The sequence below is a fragment of the Liolophura sinensis genome, chromosome 1 (assembly GCF_032854445.1).
Source record: "Liolophura sinensis isolate JHLJ2023 chromosome 1, CUHK_Ljap_v2, whole genome shotgun sequence".
In the NCBI taxonomy this organism is placed as follows: domain Eukaryota; kingdom Metazoa; phylum Mollusca; class Polyplacophora; order Chitonida; family Chitonidae; genus Liolophura; species Liolophura sinensis.
In genome coordinates this window covers 65,270,442-65,293,036 of record NC_088295.1, presented here as the reverse complement: position 1 = coordinate 65,293,036, position 22,595 = coordinate 65,270,442, and the positions used below count along the sequence as shown (strand labels likewise).

Genomic DNA, 22,595 nt, shown 5'->3' with positions numbered 1-22,595 from the left:
TTGTTCCCGGAAGTGCAGTTGACATCATTGTCATCCAATGAAAATCAAGCGCCGGATCTTTCAAACAACGTCGTCAAGTTTTACAGTAAGTTGGGTTAATGTGGCTTAAATTGCTTAGTTTTGCGTGCACAAAAATCTGTACTTTCGGTGCTGTCCTTGTGTGTAAACAGATAATATAGTTTTACCGATAACTTTGATCTTACCTGGTGGCTAAACGCTTCCCTCTATCCCGTAAAATTTGTGTTCACCGGAGAGCGACAACAACAACATCATGTAAGTATGGTGAAGCGTGACACTGACTGGTTCGAGTGCATCTGATTTGAGTTCTAGATTTACCGATTTGAAATGATTGTGAAGTATTTGAATGTATTCGGATTCAGATGGCTTCAATTGTTTGGGTATGTTGTAAGCCTACATTAACCCAAAGCTTAGCTGGTGTAACTACACTGGGCCAAGCAATTTAAGGCCAGAGTTGGAGTCTTTCTGGGCTATGAGTTTGGAAACTTCAGATGCAAATGTCTTATATTTCATTGTAATCAATACTGTGCTAAGTTTTATGTCATAAAAACAAACATTTTAAACTTGAATTCATTCCGATTTCAGTTTTAATGTTGTGCTGTTTAGTTTTTGTTCCAGTTGATTTTGTCATTTGATTGCAGACCCACATGAAAGATTAGATGTTTAAAAGCCTTGTTCCTGCAGAATGGCCAGTAATATGGCAGCACTGTGGCAGAAGCTTGGGTCATTTCAGGCAAGAGAGAAAGATGCAGGCCCAGCAAAACGAGGAACTGTTAGTGGGGAATCACTGGGTGAGTAACTATCCTGATGCATTTTGTGTTTATAAGCCACATTTACCATACAGACTATCAATTGCTTATTGCATGTATGAATTTATAAGCCATAAAGAAATGTAAGCAGTACAAAATGTTTTTTTTTTTTTTGTTGTTAAGAAAACTAAGGCCCCACCTGTACATCAGTGTGGAAATTAAGTAGCCGGCAGCAGCTGTGGTCACTTCATTGGTGATTTCTGTCAAAAAAACTTTGAGGCAAGAGCCCAAATTGGAGGCACTACAGATGACTTAAATGTTTTCAGCTGATTTCTAAATGTCATTATTGTATGCCCAGATCACACAGCCAAAGCTATGCAGATACAGGAGAACGGTAACAAGGCAGAGGATTGGCTGAATTACACACGGTTTATCAAGCATAGTGTGGAATTCCCAGATCCTGTCAGTCGTCACAACTTTCTGTGTGGTACTTATGACTTAGCTATTAAGGTGAGACCCTGTTTCTATGAAGGTGGACTCTCTTCCGAGAGTTATATAAGTAACAAATCAAATAATTTTATCAGGTAAACAAATTATTTTCAAATATGCTAATATGGCTATTAGAATATTTAGTGTTATAATTAGCCATGTCAGCACCATATTTGTACCTTCTATCATGTCTGCAGTGCTGGGCTGTAACAGAAAACATTTACTTCCCCTGGAAGCTGTGGAAATTTAGAAAGTTTAGCTGATCTTATCATTGGTTTCATATTTAGAGGAAACATATTGAACGTGAATTTTCATATAAAGATTTGTAATGCAATGTGAAGTGTATTCAGCACTGACATGCCTGAATAGAGAATATATCATATGTCGTCTCATAAATGTGATTTGCATGTTGCACATGTTTGTTCACATACATGTAACCATATATATTTTTAATTTTTAGGCAATGTCTTTAGCTGAAAATAAGAGAAATGTCTCATATGCCATCCTACTGATCGAGTATGCAAATTTGAAAAGGTAATTTTTAATCATTTTGTTATTTATAGGTAATCATATTGCTTGCAGATTATCGTACAAATGTGAAATGTAACAATCATGTACCAGTAATCCTCAGTATGCCGTTCTTGTCCCTTGTGCAGTTAACTTCATTCATGGCAAGGCCACACCAATTAAAGTTTTCATTTTAAATAAAAGTAAAAAATTCATAAGAAGTGTGGACTATTCTGGCATTTTTCCAAGTTAAGATGCATGTATGAGATTGAAAATTTTCAAAAACAGAAAAATCTGAAAAACATCAAGGTTGGATGTAATAAAATTGTGGATTTATAATTTTAAATTTTTGGATTTTTTTTAGTGAAAAATATGCACACAAAAAAATTGTTTTTTTTTGTACTGTACGTGTTATGTGAGACATCGGGTCTTTTTTTAACAAAACCCACACCACAGTTATCTTTTCTGATATAATTTATACAGCTATTTGATACCTATGAACAACACATTATTCCTTTTTCTTCCCTATGGAGCTCTGTGAACCAGTGCAACTTTGGACCGTTTTCCTGTTACTGTAATAGCTCTTAACACCAAAATGGGAATAAAAGACTCGTGTTTCAAGCTGTACCAGTGTGTTTAACGTTTTGAGCATTTTAATTGTTTCCTCGTTTTACTTTCTAGTCAATATAGCCCTGATGATGCCCGTGCCCTGTTTAACTATGCACGTGTGAACATAAAGAGACTGGCTGTCGTTTACATCGCAGCTGCACAGTTTGAGCTCAGACAAGGTCAGTTTAAGATCCTCATCTCCTGATTCATGATTCCTGCAGCGATTGGAGGCATCACTGTTTTCATTCTCTTTGGTTTTCTTCACAACTGTCCACAGTTCTACATGTTTGATATTTATCTGCTTTATAGGAAAAGACCTCTGAAAATTGAAGTAGGCATCACTAAATAGACCACTTAAAACTATGCATAAATATACTTTGATTTGTCTTTTTAAATTTTTTGTGAAAAGAGTTAAAGCTGCTCAAACTTTTGAGTTTTAAGGCAGGCTTTATGGACCATACTATCAGAATTTAGGAACTCTGATGTCAAAGGAATTTTTCCAGCTCTAATCACGACACTGAATGTTGGAAGACGTCTTTTTTTCCCATGAGCAACAGAGAACTGAAATAGTGTTCCCCAAAATTTTTTCCTTCGTGTTAATCATCAGCCAAAAAAGGTGATATGATGTCAGAGTTCCTAGATACCTTCAATATAGCTCGTAAAGCCCACCATAGCATTCAGATATTTGAATGCCTTTCAACAGTTTTACAAAAATGTGAAAAAATAAGCAAAAGTAATTTTAAGTATAGTTTTCAGTTGTCTTTATGATGAACATCACTTCATAGTTAAGCTTTCTTTTACTTTAACTTTGTGCGCTATCCATTTTGTTCTTCTAACATGGAGGGAGTGGGTCTGGGTCGATTGATTAAAATACCTGGGGCCGGTTTCATGAAGGTGACTTACATGTATCTAAGTAAGCCCTTAACTACCATGACAACGTATGCTGTAGAGATATAAAGTGCGCTTAGCTAAAGGCACTTTAACACGAAGTAAACTTCATGAAACTGGCCCTTGTCTTTCAATCACTAGGACATGTACACAAGGCAAAGGTTCACTCCCAACCTTGGACAGGAATTTTATGGATTCCCCTACTGTCACTAGTTGTGTGGCATTGGTGACAGTAGGCGATTGACAATTCTCATTTAGCTGTTCGCGCTCTCTAACATTGGTTGACTAGACATACTTGTCTTCCACCAGTATCATACTGTATGTCCCGCGATGGGAAGGTTTGTTGGTAACTTGCCAAAAGCCAATTGTTTACCACAGGCACTCCAAACCCCTCTGCCTATGAAACCATTTTGTAAGATATTTTGCAAAGTTTCTGTCAGGCAGAGAGACGAACGTCTGTCAATGGTGAACAATCTTTCCAAAAATTCCTACTTGTTGATCCAGATCAGAAATGGTTGGTGCTCTATGCCATGGCCAAGTTATATACAAAGTCTCATCAAAATCTGTGTATAATGTTTTAGGTAAATTTGTAGGCACATTTAAAGAGATGAAAAATCATTAAAAAATGCCCTGGATCCAGATTGTCACCGAACTATAATGGAGTGTTGCTTATACTTCTTTCTGTATTGAAGTTGCTGACAGACACAAAAAAAACAATGGTAAAAACATAACGTCCTTTGGCTGGTGATAAAGACCTTGTTAATGTTGAAATGCATGTGCTAAAGTACATGTAAAGTCTGTTCTGATCTCTTAATATTCATGCATTGGCCAGGGATGGGCAGAGCTCATTGGGGTACTTGTGAAACTCTTTCCTTCATGTAACAAAGCAGTCTAAAGCTATGGACTACTTTGTTCTTTCCATTATCAGTCTCAGTTATTAGTGCATGTGTGCTCATAAAACACCAATGTAGTACACAAGCACTGTAGTGTCATAGGAAAACTATTCGTTCTGCTGCGATTTGAACCTTTCTGGCCAGCCTGTCTGTCCCCCATTGAATCCATATGTTTGTTTTTGGTTATCACTGCTGAAAAAAATAAATAAAGCATGGTGATGACTTCATGGCCACATTCTCATCAACTCTCTATATTAAGACAGGGAGTGCACAGTCCTTGAAACCCCTTGAAAGTGCTTGAAAAATACAATTTCATTTTCAATTACTTGAAAGTCCTTATAACAGACAAATACTCCTGGAACTCTGAGTTTGTCCTGAACTTAAATATTGTCTGCTTACTGCCGAGTCTATATCGGGAGCCCGCAGATAATTTTCGCATCATCAGGGCTTTCGCTGACACTCGTCATTGTCGCAGATTGAGAACAATTTTTTGAAATGGTGATAAAATTTGAAAAAATGCGAATGTTTTTGGCGACAAATTTATTTACTTAAGAAAAAATACAAACGTTATACATAATCTACCATGAGAGTTTTCTGGGGTTTTTAGCAGATTTTTGTAATTTTTCTAATGAAAATAATCCAATTACTTTCATTTCAAACGGCCTCATCTCGGCGAAACAACAACAACACAGTTGTATGGCGATTACTTGGCCATTACTCAGATATTTCTTGTGAAAGCAAGCGTACTATTCAATATACATGCTTGCAAATTAAAGAATCTATAATTCAGACTTAGAATATAGTCTATAATTTGCGCCATGGTATGTTTAAACTAGCCTTGAAAATGACAAATAAACTCCTGGAAAACTCCTTGAATTTCATTTTCATATACCTGTACGAACCCTGTAAGAATACATGTATGTGTGAATGTAAAGTGTTGTGAATTATCCTAATATATTATAATAGTAGATTGAATGTTGTTTTTGCTGATAGTGAAATATATTATGGTGCTCTAGAGAATAGTGAAATTTACATATGCTTGATGTATTAATGTTCAGCTGGCTGTGTTCCTACTACATGTAGCTTTCTTAATCAAACCTGCTTGTATGTATGAGGACTCATACATGTACTACAGCTACAACAAAAAGTCTTGACATTCTTCTGATATCTTGTATCAGGTGCTCCGGGCAAGTGTAAAAAGATTTTAGAGAAAGCCAAAATGTTTGATGTCCAGCCGTCCAGTCTTCTTCAGAAAGCCTTCATCAGTTTCGAAGAAGGGAGGTCACAATTGCTTACTGAGGAAGAAATGGAGGCATGCCTTAAGAGTGAAAGTAAGTTCCATGTTCATATGGTTACACCAGAATGTCTGCTTTGGAATGTTTTTACGTATTGTGCTCTCCTGTTTCACGGGCAAATGTATGCTTGGAGCTATAATTTATACACTTGTATGTGAATAGTCATAAGCTCATAATTATTTGCTGTATCATGTAAATTTTCTGGTGCTGTAATGATAAACATTTTCTGAAAAGTGAAATACGTGTGCGTCTGATAATTTTAACAGAAGGAGCATGTCATGGACGAGTGGTTAAGGTTCTTGCCTTTCATTTGCTGGAGTACACAAGGTGCGAGTCTTAACCACGCCTTGAACAGGGAATTTGTACATTACACTGCTTTTACTGTTTGTGGAGTCATGGTGACAATATGCAATTGGAGAAGTTTGGAGAAGGACCATTTTTGCATTCTAACATTTGGTGAAGACCACTTGGCTACCACCAGTATGGCATGCTTATCTGGAGATACTATGTTGGAAAGCTCACTAGTATCATGCCAAAAGTTGGTGGTTTAACCCGCGCACTCCATTTTCCTCCATCTCTAAAACTGATTGCCATTGTATAAAGGAAAAAACCTTCTGGAGTTAAGCAACAGTGAAATGAATCAGCTTTTCCAAAACATGTGAAAATGTGATCATATATCAAGCACCAGCTTTGTTAGTATGAGAAAATGGAGGTGAGATATGCTATACTTGAATAGAAGAGTATTTTCCAAATTGTCATAGAAAAACTGATTATGTATGTTTTAGTGGTGTCTGTGTTAGACCCAAAAGTGAAATTCTTTTATTTGCAGCTGAAAAAAACCAAAGTGGCAATACTAAAAGTCTGGACAATACTGGGGATTTGAGTCATACTGATAATAGCAGACAACCACTTGCTCCACTGTGCAACAAGTAAGTATGACTGTCTCATTGCGGGCTTCTGTGTGACATTAGACTCATTCTGAGATTGGTGGACAACCACTGACGGCACTATACAATAAGTATGTTTGTATCAGTGTAGTCTTCTGTGTAACATTGAACTCCTGATATTGGTGGACAACCACTGACAGTACTGTACAACAAGTATGTTTGCATCAGTGTAGTCTTCTGTGTAGCATTGAACTGATATTGGTTGACGACAGATGATTTTACTGTATGCCGTGTGCAGCAAGTTGTGCATGCCGTAAACTTGAAATCTATGTATTATTGTCACATACATGTAGTATACTTTTTAGTCACATTTGACTCAAACAAACTGATTGTTGCAGACAAGTGCTCATTTCACTGTACAACAAATAAGTATAATTGTCTCTGTGTAGGCTGCTTTGTGACATTTGACTCCACCTGATATTGATCAGTGGACAACCACTGACTGCGTGCTGTACAACAGATATGATTTGGCTCACAAATACTGACAAGGACAGACAAACACTTAGTCCGCTGTAGAGGATATATAACTTTGCATATACTCTTGTCAGTCCCCTCCACCCCTGAACCTGTGTCATTGCTGTTGTGTTATTTATAGGTCTTAAATTTCCAGGTTCTGACTAACCCTAAACCCCAACAGCTGGTGTAAAAGGGCATAAATATTGAATATTGTAAAATCAGCAACTTAATATGCTATGAAAAACACTCATTGTTTTATTTTTTCATTGTGACATTCTGTTAACATGTGTAATTTTTCAGAAATTCATCCCTTAAGTTCAAAATGATTTTATTTACAACATTGGGCCAAGTTTCACAAAGCGGCGTATGACGATTTTGTCGTACGATAGTTTGTACGTCACTATTACCGTACCTTTGTCCAATATGTGCGATTATCGTACGTGTGCGACATCTTTGCAAAACTGGTCCCTCCACATATACATGTACATGTAAGTGGTAATATAAAAACACACATCTGAAAAAGTACATTGCAGCTGTTGGAATGATTGACCAAATCTAATTATGTCATATTTGTTTGGTTCCTTTTTTTCTCAAGGGAGGTTTGGCGTCGTACTTTACAATTTTTCATTCATGTGACAATGAAGGAGTCCTTAGAGTGCATGTACATGTATGTGCTGGACGGATTTCCACCACTCTTTCATCTAGTGCTGCTTCACTGAGATGACTTAATAGCGAAGGCAAGTAAGCCGCACCACCCGAGCAGTTATACTGATACAGGTCAACCAGTCATTGCACTATCCCCTTTATGCTGAACGCCAAGCAAGAAGGCTACAACTTCCTCTTTTAAGATATTAGGTGTGACCCGACCCAGGATTGACCCTGGATCAGCCACCCCGGAAGCCCAAGTTTTACCAACTTAGCCATTGGGCCAGAGTTTTTTAAGTGTAATGACAATGTACAGATGTACTCATTGTTGATACTGATGAACACTTGAATTGTCTTCCAGTTTTCCCAAAGGCTTTTCCTCTTGCCCTGTTACTGGAGGCGACAGCTCTAAGCACAGTCAGATGAACACAATGGCTCACCTGGCCATGCCAAGAGAGGACAGCCACACTGATCACAAGTATGATCAACAGCCAGGATGTTCTGGATTATGTGTTACATGTACTTGTAGCTGTTAGTTCAATATCAACTTCTGTTAGAGGTTTATGCATAATATGCATTTATTATTCTTTGAGCCTCAAGAAATTCCAGTCGATAAATTAACTGCATGCATATTGTGTAAATGTGCTAGTGAAATAGGAAAGGTTAGATAGTATGTTTAATATTAAATGGGGAGAGGGCATACCTTATGGCTTGCCTGTACAAAGTACAGGCATAGCTTTTGTCGCACCCTGGGTGACGGCGTACAATAATAGAGAAAGCAATGTTAAGAAAATGTTAAGGGTAGTATGTCAGAAAGTACAGCATGAAGTTTTACATGCGTATGAAGCACAGTGACACACGGGGGATGATTCATTGCTGATGATCTGTGCATATTAATTGCCATAAAGGACCAAATTCATGTTTTCAGTACATTGTGTATTGAGCTGAAGTTTGGCATTTATGTGTCTCCTACAGGCAAGCTCTTTGGTAGCCTTGCTAATTGCCAAAAGTGGTGCTAGTATTAAGCAGGACCAGGAACTGTTGCTATGGCAAAAAATGATCAAAGTGCAACATCTAAGATGTTACAGTGTATATGTTGTTCTGTCTTTAATTTGACATCGTGATGATTAGCTTTGAAAGGATACCATTTTACGACAGTATGTATACACTTGACAGGGCCTCTACGGCCAAGGGGGTTAGCACGCCAGGGTGGCACAATGATCCAGAAACCTCTCACCAATGTGGTTGCTGTGAGTTCCTCTCCATGGGAAGATCTGACAGGAACCTGTGGATGGCCATGGGTTTCCCCCAGGCTCGGCCCGGTTTCCTCTCACCATAATGCCGGCAGTTGTCGTATAAGTGAAAGTGAATGGGTGAGTAAGGTGGAAAACAGCAATCAAATAAGTAAATAATAAATGTGTACACTTTTTGTTGCAGACCTTGTTTCAGGAATAAAGATTTGGGAGTTGATACAGGAGATGTGGCTGGGACAGCAGATAACAACACTGCCCCTATAGATATGGAGACTGAGAGCCATGCTTACCATCCACCACCTCCCCCACCAGCAAGCTGCTCAAGGCCTCCTTTTCGGTCTTACCATAGCACTCCAGACGTCAAATCTGAGAAAAAGGCTTTGTCCTGGTACTTTGATTTTTATTTAACATTGGAATGAAAATTAAAGATTTCTACTCTTTACACACATTTTCCCAAAATGAATTTGGCACTTTAATCATTGATTTATTTGATAAGGCTTTCGTGAAAAGAAATGTACTCAAAAGTCGTCTTTGTACTGATTTTGTGATATGTCTGCATCATAACTTCCATCATTGTGCCATTGATTAGTGAGTGATCTGTTTTGCTTTCTTAAAGATAATGTGGGAAGCTCTGGCAGCAAGCTGTGGATAGTCATGGGTTTCCCCCTGACTTACATGTTACCCGGTTTCCTACCAGGATAATGCTGGCTGCTGCCTGATAGATGAAATATTCTTGAGTAGGGGTGTAAAACACCAATGAAATAAATAAGGAAATGTATAATTTAAAGATAATGTGTACTTAATTGCTCATGAGTTTTTTTGTTCAGTATGTAAATATTGGGGAAATTTTGCATGTAAACCACTTGATTAAATTTAGTCTTTGTCTGAAAAAATGTGCACATACATTTATGAATGAGCAGGGCCGATGATAAATTAACTCTGATTTCATTTTCCAGTCGAGGAAAGTCCTCAAAGTTTGTTGCTCGCCGTGTGAAAAAGCTAGACATTCCAGTTGTCACTCCTGAAGACGAAGACTCAGAAGATGAAATGTCCTTCAATGACATCAAACCTCTGGACAAAAGTCAACATGATGAGAACAGGACACTGGCATCAGGTAAGCCAAATCACAAAATACTGCGTCATTATGATACTTGTCAGATACATGCAGTGTAGCCGCTTTGGGGACAGGTTCCTGAACGCGTTATAGGCTACCTGGAGCTATAATGAAATGACCTTGAGATCCAGTATAGAGGGCTCCAGTCTATCTTACCTGTAGGTTATGATTCTGACATTAAGCAAAGTTTTATCGATGCAAATTGTGTTTTGTCAAATGCTTTCTTATTGTTGGTTTACTATAAACGCATAAGATTTTTTTTCACCTATGGATACAGCTAGTATTCTAAGGAACAAAGATTTCAGCACTGTCCTATGAGTCATATCCTAAAAAGCTGGCCTCCTATTGCGTAATTACCTTGAGCTGATCTGCGGAACTAGGTGCATGTTAACGATTTACGCAAGATGAATTCAAGTTACATAGTTTCATCCACTTTATTTTTAAATAAACACAGCTACATTTGGTATCCAAATCGTCCATGTCTGCTCGTGTCAGAAGTAACTTACGGAACTTAGACGTCTCAGATTCAAAATGGCGGACTGCAGACCCCTGTCAAGCCGATCATGTGACTGCGTAATACCTGCTGAACTAAAGAAAAAAACAGTAATACTGTTCACCATTTTAATGTTTATGATGCTAAGTAAAGGTATCAAATGAAAGGAAGAGCATCCATTCTCAAACATGTGAGTGAGTCCATGTCAACTGTCATTTGTCATTATGCTGATAAGCCAAATCTCACTCCCTGCAGTTTTACACCTAGCATTATAGCCATTCAATAGTCTGATTAAAGTTATTAGCATTTACTGAAAGTGTACAAATATTAATCCCTTTGTGAGGTATGCCTGTCACAAGGAGCGAAATGTTTTCTGCACGGCCACACACACACGCGGAAGTAATGCTGCAAATACAACATCAAACGTGTGTGTGGAATCAAACTCACTTGCGAGGAAATGTAACCAGTTACAACGTCTTCATTATTAATACGAAAATTCTTTTCTTTTTGCTTATAGTATATACTCACGTAATATGCAAAAGCTTAAGCCTAAAATATCAAATAACACAGGGTCACACACCAACAGTAGGAAATGAAGCAAATGATGTTGCATTATTTATGTATATTTCTTGGTGAAAATCTTTATTTATTTACAGTCTTAGCTGTTCTCACATGAAAGTACACCACAGATTTTTGGGAGACAAGATTTGGGTTGCGTTACATCCAATTGCATGCTATATCGAGGCGTCTTATAGCGAGACTACATTGTATATAGGGGAAATCAGGTATGGGGAAATACAGAAAAGTGGAATCGGGTATAGAGAAATACAAAACACTGGAATCAGGTATGGAGAAATACAAAACACAGGACTCAGTTACGGAGAAGTACAAAACATTGGCATCAGATATTGAGAAATACAGAACACTGGAATCAGGTATGGAGAAATACAGAACACTGGAATCAGGTATGGAGAAATACAGAACATTGGAATCGGGTATGGAGAAATACAGAATACCGGAATCACGTATGGGGAAGTAAAAAACTTTTCATCAGATATGGAGAAATACAGAACACTGGAATCAGGGATGATGAAATACAGAACACAGGAATCAGGTGTGGAGAAATACAGAACACTGGAATCAGGTGTGGAGAAATGCAGAACACTGGAATCAGGTATGGAGAAATACAGAATACCGGAATCACGTATGGGGAAATACAGAAAAGTGGAATCGGGTATAGAGAAATAGAGAACACAGGAATAAGGTATGGACAGTGGATTCAGGTATGGAAAAATGTAGAACACTGGAATCAGGTATGAAAGAAATACAGAACACTGGAATCAGGTATGGAAAAATACAGAACAGTGGAATCAGGTATTGAGAAATACAGAACACAGGAATAAGGTATGGAGAAATACAGAACACTGGAATCAGGTATGGAAAAATACAGAACACCGGAATCAGGTATGGAGTAATACAGAACACTGGAATCAGGTATAGAGAAATACAGAACACAAGGATCAGTTACGGAGAAATACAGAACACAAGAATCAGTTATGGGGACGTAAAAAACTTTTCATCAGATATGGAGAAATACAGATCACTAGAATGAGGGATGATGAAATACAGAACACTGAAATCAGGTATGGAGAAATACAGAATACCGGAATCACATATGGGGAAATACAGAAAAGTGGAATCGGGTATAGAGAAATAGAGAACACTCAAATCAGGTATGGAGAAGTACAGAACAGTGGAATCAGGTTGTGGAAAAAATACAGAACACTGGAATCAGGTATGGAGAAATACAAAACACGGGACTCAGTTACGGAGAAGTACAAAACATTGGCATCAGATATTGAGAAATACAGAACACTGGAATCAGGTATAGAGAAATACAGAACACAAGGATCAGTTATGGGGACATAAAAAACTTTTCATCAGATATGGAGAAATACAGAACACTAGAATGAGGGATGATGAAATACAGAACACTGAAATCAGGTATGGAGAAATACAGAATACCGGAATCACGTATGGGGAAATACAGAAAAGTGGAATCGGGTATAGAGAAATAGAGAACACTCAAATCAGGTATGGAGAAGTACAGAACAGTGGAATCAGGTTGTGGAAAAAATACAGAACACTGGAATCAGGTATGGAGAAATACAAAACACGGGACTCAGTTACGGAGAAGTACAAAACATTGGCATCAGATATTGAGAAATACAGAACACTGGAATCAGGTATAGAGAAATACAGAACACAAGGATCAGTTACGGAGAAATACAGAACACAAGAATCAGTTATGGGGACATAAAAAACTTTTCATCAGATATGGAGAAATACAGATCACTAGAATGAGGGATGATGAAATACAGAACACTGAAATCAGGTATTGAGAAATACAGAACACAGGAATAGGGTATGGACAGTGGATTCAGGTATGGAAAAATGTAGAACACTGGAATCAGGTATGAAAGAAATACAGAACACTGGAATCAGGTATGGAAAAATACAGAACACCGGAATCAGGTATGGAGAAATACAGAACACAGGAATCAGTTATGGAGAAATACAGAACATTGGAATCAGGTATGAAGAAATACAAAACATTGGAATCAGGCATGGAGAAATACAGAACACAGGAATTAGGTGTGGAGAAATACAGAACACTGGAATCAGGTGTGGAGAAATACAGAACACTGGAATCAGGTGTGGAGAAATGCAGAACACTGGAATCGGGTATGGAGAAATGCAGAATGCTGGTATCAGGTATGGAGAAATACAGAACACTGGAGTCAGGTACAGAGAAATACAGAACACTGGAATCAGGTATTCAGAAAACCAGAACACTGATCAGGTATTCAGAAAACCAGAACACTGATCAGGTTTGAGGAAAACAATACACATTTGAAACACAGAGTAGTGGCAGTATCAAGCAAAGCAATGTCAGGCTTGGGAACCTGACAAGGTAATGCTCCTCCTTCACAAGGTATTAGCCAGCAGCCTTGAGCTAATATACAACGATCACATGCATGTATTCAACTGCAGTTATCTCCTTTTTGGTGCTGTCTGATATCTGCATGTTTGTGATGTAAACAACTGGACAATGTCTTCTACTGTCGATGTACAAATTCAGTGATTTAAAATACCAACTGATCAGGCACACCATGATTTTTTTGTTTTGTTTTTCTTTTTTTAGTATAATTTAAACATATGGTGTATGTTGTTGGATGGGATATGAACATTACTTCTCAGCTGACCATTCCTGATATCCCACCTTGCATCAAGGGGCCTCTGTGGCCTATTGGTAGGCGTTCGAGTGCAGCACAGTGACCGAGGAGCCTTGCCAATGCGGCTACTGTGAGTTCCAAGTCCAGCTAATGCTCGCTTCCTCTGGTTGTCGATAGGAAGATCTGCCAGCAACCGGTACACGTTTGTGGGTTTCCTCCAACCATAATGCTGGCTGTCATTGTATAAGTGAAGTGTTCTAGAGTACAGTGTAAAACTACAATCAGATAAATAAATAAATAACATCCCAGAAGCATGTACTATGTGTATAATGTGTGTCATTATGTGTATTGCAGAGAGTATGAACCAGTCCCACCCCGGCCACACGTCTGGCTATGTCAGCTCTGTCAGCATGACCAGTCACACCAAAACCCACCACCTTCCAGCAGCTACTCAAGAAGAGAGACCAAACAAAGCTGGTCCTGTCCAAGGAACAAAACCAGCAACAGACATTAATGATAAACTGCACCGAGGCCTTGAGGAGAAATGCTTTCAGGTGCCAGAGGTGAAACATTGTGTAACACGTATGGAGAAACCGGGCATGTCCGTTCCAGTAAAACCCCACCCCGTACCTGCTACCCCCGAGATGCTAACCCCCAGCATATCTGTGGCTAAGCCTGTACCCTGCTTGCTGTCTGCCAGCAGACCAGTACAACCACAGTCAGCCCAGCAGCCTCATTGTCCTCAACTCTCATTTCAACCTCTGAGTAAACCTATGCCTAGGTATGTTTTTTTTCTTTAGAAATTATTGGAAGAAAGTTTAGTTCCAAATGTTTTTATTGTATACAAACAAGTTTTAATTAAGCAAACTCATCAATCTGAAAGTATCAGTGTAAAATGGAATGTTTCATCACAGTTGTCTGAACTGAAATCTGCATCCCCAGCTACCAAGTTGACAACTATGATACTATGTGTATATCAGTTCTTTTGTGTGTGTTGAGGATGGTTGTGGGTTATCTCCCATGCTGACTGCCATCATATAATTAAATATTCTTGAGTACAGCATAAAACACCAATCAACAAGTGGACATTAACTGTGATTGTTTTAGCAGTCTTTCAATCTTACTGTATTATTTCTTCCAGCCAACCAGTTTTCTCAACTCCGTCCCACCATGGTGTTCCAGTCATGTCACAGCAGGTCACACCAATGATGGCACAGTACACCCCCAACATGGTTAGTGTCATTACAGCTGTTTATGACAAAACAAATTCTAGTCACATGTTGTCACAATTACTTATTCCATTATCTTCTTTTGTAGCTGCTTAAAGATAAATAAAGTACTTAAAAATAGATAGGCTGAAAAATTTGGTCAGTATTATAACTAAGTTTTGTGTACATGTTCAACAGGTGTAGTTTATTCCTTTATGTGTAAATAAACCCCCTAATGTAAATCCTTCCATTTCCGGTTTTAATCCATTTAATTTATATGTGAAGTGTGAAGGTGTCCTGTGATGCTTTATTATGTCGAGAACATTCATGATCATATTTCAGAAGTCAATTCAAGAACTTTGTGTCAATGGCAAGAGCTACTCAATCCTGAAAGTGGTGGGCAAGGGAGGATCTAGCAAGGTATGACATCAGCAACTCTTGGAACTGATAGATATTAAAATTTAGCTATCTTCTTTGCTTGGTGAATTTAACTATTTTATGGTATGTTTGTGGTTATCAAGCTTATTTTCATATTAACATAGTGTAATTTTTATGTGTAAGATTATGTCAGTGTCTAGAGATTTCATATTAAAGCTGGAAGCTGGTAGAATGCATATGTTATATTTGTGAATGTGGGAAGTATAAATTCAGTTAATTGAAGAACAAAAAAACAATTATGTTCATTGGAATGCTTAATGAGAGACTCGAAGACAAGCTATGCAGAAGGTCCAAATGACTGTAGAATGCAGTGTTTTCTTATTTGACTTTGCTGTGCGTGTGTGCTTCATATTTGTTTTATGAGCATGCTTATTACACCAATGATTGTGACATAATAAGGTATAGAACAAATGAGTTCACAGGTTTGGACCATCTTGATACAGGCTAGAAGGAGTTTTGTGAGCTCCCCATTGATCTGGAAGTAAATCGTCTTGACTTTGGTAGTTTATTTATAGATAAAGCAGCTGTATTTATGGAGAGTCAGACCCTAATGTCTTGAGTTCGAGTCTGACACAAGCCAGTCTCGTTTTATCAGGCATTGGAAATCGTATGTTTATACAAACCAGGACCAAAAATAATAATGCCGCCACCACATCTGTCTTCCGCCAAGATTAAGTTCATATCTGTTTGCCACATGTGAAAAGTATGATAGTAACTTGCCAAAGGTCAGTAGTTTATCCTTGGCACTTGGGGTTTTTTTCCACTCACATAAGTGACTGTTGTCATGACGACTTCTTGAGTATGACATTATTAAACAATAATTAAATAGATAAATTTATATAGAGATAGGTTCACATGGCGATAGCCGAGTGATAAGAAAGTACCTCAAAATAATAGACCCAGTGTCAATCCTGATTTGTGAAAAAGTTGATGGTCTGAGTACTTCTTTTGTGCTCAGAATATGCAGACCAAGTACTTTTAAAGACAGTTTGGGATGACTGGAGGTTTCATGTCTGTTGTCAGAAGCACAGTGTTACAATGAGGCAACACTACATATATACAGTGATCATGGTGATGTTGAGACAGACTTTGTGCAAGGACTGTTCGCAGTCTGCTCCTGATTGAAATCATTTTGAATATTAACAAACAAACAATTAATGAAGACGATAGAGGTAAAAATATGATGATGTTCTGCTACACATGCTCTTGTAAAACTCCCTTCCCTGTAACAAAATGATCCAAAGCTATGAACTTCTTTCTTTTTCTTTGTTTAATTGGCACACTCGTTGCATGTGTACTCATAAAACACCTATATGGTACATGGAGTGTGATCATACACTCCAATGTCATGGCAGAATAATGATGTGTTCTCCTGTGATTTGGACCTCAAGTCTCCCATTAGCTTGACACATGTAAGAGCTTAAAATCATTGGTTTTGTTTGCAGGTGTATCACTGTTTTGACTTTGACAACCAGCAAAGTGTGGGGATCAAATATGTGGATCTCTCTGATGCAGATGAAACCATCATTCAGGGGTATAAGAATGAAATTACTTTGCTCAAGAGGTTACAGTACAGCGATAAAGTCATCAAGATGTATGATTAGTAAGTCTCGTGTTTTGTTGTTTTTTTTTTTCATGCCAAATACACGTATTTATATCTTGATTTCAAGAAGATTCACCTTGGTACGTTATCAGTAGTTATAGTTGAGTCTTTACAGAATATGGGTGCAGGAAAATGAGTTGCACAAGAGTTCAGCAGACCTCGTATAGCTGTGTAGTTACTTCGTGCATTAAAAACCTGTATGATCTGATAGGTGCACTCTCAAGTAATTTTTATTGATGGGTCATATTACTTATTCTGTTTTCTGTTTGTGTGTGCCAGTTCTCGTTTTCGCATGATACATGTACATATATATTTGTTCAAATGAGATGATTTTATCTTAGATTAGGTATGGGAACCCCTTGTCTTGAATACTTGCATGGGCTTGCTTTTTGTTCCGCTTCTTTCAGGCATCCCTCGATATGACCGTTCACATTTTCTTTTCTTCACGATATTTAAGTGAATACTTGACAGGCTGATCTAAAATTTGATATCTATGAATATTTTCGGCAATTCATGATGGATACACCTTAACCAAAATAGGCATTGTTCACAGCACACATGTTTTAATGATAATTTCTTATTTTATTCTCTCCATATCTTAAGGTTCCCAAATCTTGTTTGTTTCACAAAATACAACTCATTTGATTAAAGGGTACCCAGAAGAGATAATTTTACATATCAGGTTTTCGGGATGGGAAGAGACAAAGCAACACATCTGTAGGCTTTTGTCATATGGGAAGAGAATAAAGAACACATCACTGACTAGTGCATGTGAACAATGGAACCATGAAAATCACCCAGTAACAAAAGTGTATTAAGTTGGTTCAGGAACATGTATGTTAAATTTTTGCCAATGCCTATAAATGAAGTTTTTATATATGTTTCCAGTGAACATAACAAGGCACAATGCTGCCTGCTGATAGTGATGGAGTTGGGAGACACAGACTTGGCCTCACTGTTTAGAAATGCCAGCAAAAGCAAAGACATTACACCAAGTCTGATGAACTACTACTGGGAGGCAATGCTAAAGGCTGTCAAAGTTTTACACAAAGAAGGTTTGCAGAAGAAAAAAAGCATTTGTCTCGTATCTTATATTTATCTTGTACTTGACATTTTTCTAAAAATTGGTAATCTTTGAACAAAAGTTCCTTGATAAACTCTCCGATGGATAGATGAATACCGGTATGTAATGTGACTCAGTGAGTATCCAGTGTTTATAGCATGGGGTATAATTTACAATGTGTGGAAAACATTGAATTTGTTGCTTTATCTAATATAATAACCATTTGTAACTTCAAATTAAACTGAATGAATGATTATGGCTTAGCACCATGGAATTATTAAAATTAAGTATGGAATCATTTTATATTTGAAATAGTCTTTGTGCCAGGCCCTGTAGCGCTGATCAGTGTTATGATAGTTACATGTGTTTGATTCAATAATGTGTTTGCAGTAGTTTCAACCTAAACTCAAACAACAGCACGTGAAAACTGTTGATTTGTTCTTTCTGTTAATTTTATTATTATCATTTTTTTTTTCCTGTAGGAATTATTCACTCAGACTTGAAGCCAGCTAATTTCTTGCTAGTCAAAGGGCAACTAAAGCTGATAGACTTTGGTATAGCCAATGCCATTCAGCAGGATCGTACAAGTGTGGTGCGGGACGCTCAGGTAGGGACTCTCAATTACATGAGCCCGGAGGCCATTGCAGACTCTTGTGGAGGGATGACCATGGATGGAAGTGGAAGAGTTCAACCACGCTATAAGGTGAGTAATTCTAGCTCTTCATATGACAATAATTTCTGCGTGTAAGTGTTGTGTGTATTATATTTATTAGCTGTGACTATCACCTCTCTAAGTTGTTAAGTCAGTCCAAATGGGGCACTAGACCGGTGTTCTTTGACCACGTGTTCCAGCTTTTCCAAAATACTATCACATTATGAATAAAAAAAATATGCTGTTTTACTTTTCATTAAATGTTTCTCATTTTACAAATAGGTGACTTTTCTGCCTTCCATGTGCCATGACATAATTGAATAATTTCATAAATAATATTGATCAGGGGGAAGTTCCACCGTCACAAGGAGAAGGTTTTTGGATATGTGTGTGATTGATTCATACTTGTGTTGTAGATTGGAGTGAAGAGTGATGTGTGGTCATTAGGATGTATTCTGTATAACATGGTGTATGGCCGCACCCCATTCCAACTCATCACAAAGCCCCATGATGAAGTGTCAAGCTATCATCAGTCCCAGCTATAGCATAGAGTTCAAGGACATTACTGACAAGGACCTGTTAGATGTCATGAAGGTAGGTGGTCTGAGCCTATTCATGGGGCCTTGATGACAATATTGAAGCAGACAATGAAGCTTGTGTGGCTGTGTAAACAAACTTCATTGAAAACCACTTATCTTTTGTTATTATCATGATCAGTGTGAATATCTCTACATTAGACATGGAAAATTTGTCACTATTTTGCCAATGGTTTATCTAGGGCATTCCAGTTTCCTCCACTCATATCTCATAAGTATGGTGTTAAACAGCATTCAGATAAATAAAATATGTGTAGTATTCTACATTTATATAGTGTAGTATGAGTAAGCCCACTATTGTTGTAATCCTGGTATTGGCTTAATCCTCGTATTGATGTAATCCTCGTATTGGCCTAAACCTAGTATTGGTGACATCCTCATATTGGCTTAATGTTCGTGTTGCTGTAATCCTTGTATTGGCTTAATCCTCGAATTGGTGTAATTACCATATTGGCGTTATCCTCGTATTGGTCTCATCGTCATATTGGTGTAATTCTTGTATAGGCTTAATTCTCGTTTTGGTGTAATCCTCTTATTGGCGTCATCCTCATATTGATGTTATGTATTCATCAATTCATTCCTTTCCTCTCACCTTCAGCGCTGCCTGGTGCGAGATGTCAAACTAAGACCTAGTATAGATGAACTTCTTGCTCATCCCTATCTCAGAAAGAGTAAAGGTGAGTTAGCGTACAATATACTTGTCATGTACAAGTGTGTGTGTGAGAGAGAATTGGAGCAGAGTATCAGGTTTAGGTACAGCTTGACGTATCAGCATATATTATAATTTTAGGATTTCATGATAATAGTATGATGAAAAGCATCTTATCTTCATCTGTACATTTACCACAGTATGGCTCAGTTGCTGCCATGATTCCATAAGCCATAATGATTCCTTCATTCTTACCTTTGAACTTACAGTGTAAATCATGTGTCTGTAATACTGTGGTTGTATCTTGTCATGAAGCTCATTCTTGGGAGTTCACAGTACATGGGTATACTTTTGTTGTAGAAAATTGGAATTCTTACACAGGATATTTTGGCGAAAATTGATCTGTGCAATTGATCGATTTTTGCTATTATATTAGAATAACCCAAACAAATGCACATGTTGTCATTCAAAATCTGTACTAAAGTTCTTAAAATTTATATAAAAAAAATATTTTTATACCATAAATAGCAGAAGTCTGATATTGACATGTCAGTAATTTGAGCTATTCATGGTAAATACAGGAAATTTGCTATGATTAACGAATACAAATTTTGTCAAAAATCTCTGTTGTAGCATCTTTAAACAATACATTTGAATTTACTTGGATTTTCCTGTTATATCTGCCCACAGCGCCTGCACCAGTCCCGGGCTCAATGCAGACAATTCTTGCAAAACTTCAGGCAGTAGCAAACTCACCAAACTCTCTGCGGAAGCTGGAGGTAAGTCTTAATCTCACCAACAACCAACCAATTCACTGGTCACTGCCCTGCTGTGTATTAATTCCCTCCTGTTTTAACAACACTGCCAGCTTCATCTACTGTACCAACAAACCTTGAATTGTGGCTGTATGAATTATGTTATGAATGAAATCACCCTTGCGAAGGAAAGCCCACTGATTCATTTACAATATGAAGTTGCTCTGCTTGAAATGTCTGCCATGATGTTGAATTTTATGTGAAAGCTACCATCAGTTCTTCAACATTTTGGCATCAATTAGTTTACAAATAAATTTGCTTCGTTTCTTCTAAATACCAAAAATAGATGTCTGAAGGTAATACTGTCAGAAAAGAGACAAACCAATTTAGAAAATACATACATGTATTTGAATCATGTTGTAGAATTAGTAAGTGGCACTTTAGTATAAAATGGCAAATTCATATCATGATATTGATGAAATTACATGCACATGTACCTGAGATTGCAGTCATCTGAATTGAAAAATATGGAGAATTTTGTCAGTGTGTGGCCATGTGTTCTTATTATTCAGAGAAAGACCGTAGCTCTGTCAGCATAGCAAAATTTTACCGACATTTTTAAATTTAGTCCATATATTGCCCATACATTATAGAGTATTTGACAAAATCAATGTATGACAAGACGGGAGATGAAGACATTGTTATGAAATGGTACATGTTACATTAAGATTAAGATGCCAAAAAACATGTGCAATCAACTTTTTTTCTGGTCTGTGTTAAACAGTAAAGAGAGCTCAACTGTATACATGTATTCAGGAACTTGCCAGAAAAACATGGTACGGGTATGTAGTTTTTTTTTTTTTTTTTGACGGGGACCCTTTTTTGCCATATGAACTTATATGTTTTTGTTCTGTTTGTTTTCAGAATGTACTGGAACAACTGCAAGACAGCAAGCCCCCAAATGGATCGGGTTTATCATAGTGTTATGTGAATCTCTCTGCTGCTAAGCTGTCCTTGGACTGCTTAGCTTTTGTGACATTGTAATTTACCTTATTTTAGTTCTGTGTTTGATAATAAGTACATTTAATCTATGTTTACTTCTGTCATTAAAATACATGAAGCAGTGCTGAATTCATGATGCTTGTATATATGTAAAATAGTAATCACCATGAGCCTCTTTGAAAGTGCCTGAAATTCTGTGAGGCATTGCTCTCAGGTGATGCCGTTTGACCCCTGTTGTAATGCTGGTTCACTTAAATATACATGAAATAGCAATTGTTACCTATAAGGACTGCATGCTTCAAACACACTGGTGTCTGTTTCAGAAAGTGTACATACTAATGTTAGCTCCTCAAAGCAGTCCTACTATTGCTAGGCTCTGGAAAGACACATATTCCCTGTTTCACAAAAAAAAAAAAACACATACTATTGCCTGCATTACAAAAACCACATTTACTATTTACCACAACCACATTTGCATGCTTCACAAAACCACACATATTATTACCTGATTCACAACAAAAACATGCTATTTCCTGCTTCATTAAAACCACTCATGCTATTGCCCACTTGACAAAAACCACAAGTTCTAATGCCTGCTTAACAAAAACCACACGTACTGTTGCCTGCTTCACGAAAACCACTCGTGCTATTGCCTGCTTCACAAAAAACACACATACTATTGCCTGCTTGCGAAAACCACGTGCTATTGCCTGCTTCACAAAAACCACCTGCTATTGCCTGCTTCACAAAAACCACACGTGCTGTTGCCTGCTTCACAAAAATCACACATACTATCCCTGCTTCACAAAAGCCACCCTCACTGTAACCTGCGTCACAAAACCACATGTACTATTACCTGCTTCACAAAAACCACCCTCACTGGCTAAACATACTATTCCCTTCTAGGGGCCTCCGTGGCTCAGTTGGTTTAGCGCGCTGCCGCAGCGTAATGACCCAGGAGTCTCACCGATGCGGTCGCTGTGAGTTCAAGTCCAGCTCATGCTGACTTCCTCTCTGGCCTGCGTGGGAAGGTCTGC

The 22,595-nt window shown here is 37.8% G+C and overlaps 1 protein-coding gene across 1 annotated transcript; it reads left to right on the top strand.

Moving 5' to 3' along the window:
- Positions 1 to 63: 63 nt before the first annotated feature.
- Positions 64 to 21,585, top strand: LOC135481738 (dual specificity protein kinase TTK-like). The gene is made up of 20 exons (XM_064761408.1): positions 64 to 273; positions 660 to 809; positions 1,126 to 1,277; positions 1,717 to 1,790; positions 2,445 to 2,551; positions 5,332 to 5,484; positions 6,278 to 6,377; positions 7,858 to 7,974; positions 8,934 to 9,137; positions 9,706 to 9,863; positions 13,947 to 14,373; positions 14,734 to 14,824; positions 15,143 to 15,220; positions 16,684 to 16,841; positions 17,730 to 17,896; positions 18,387 to 18,607; positions 18,973 to 19,150; positions 19,751 to 19,829; positions 20,492 to 20,580; positions 21,481 to 21,585. Exons 2-17 carry the CDS (start codon positions 704 to 706, stop codon positions 19,099 to 19,101), a joined length of 2,442 nt encoding a protein of 813 aa, XP_064617478.1. The 5' UTR covers positions 64 to 273; positions 660 to 703; the 3' UTR covers positions 19,102 to 19,150; positions 19,751 to 19,829; positions 20,492 to 20,580; positions 21,481 to 21,585.
- Positions 21,586 to 22,595: the final 1,010 nt, after the last annotated feature.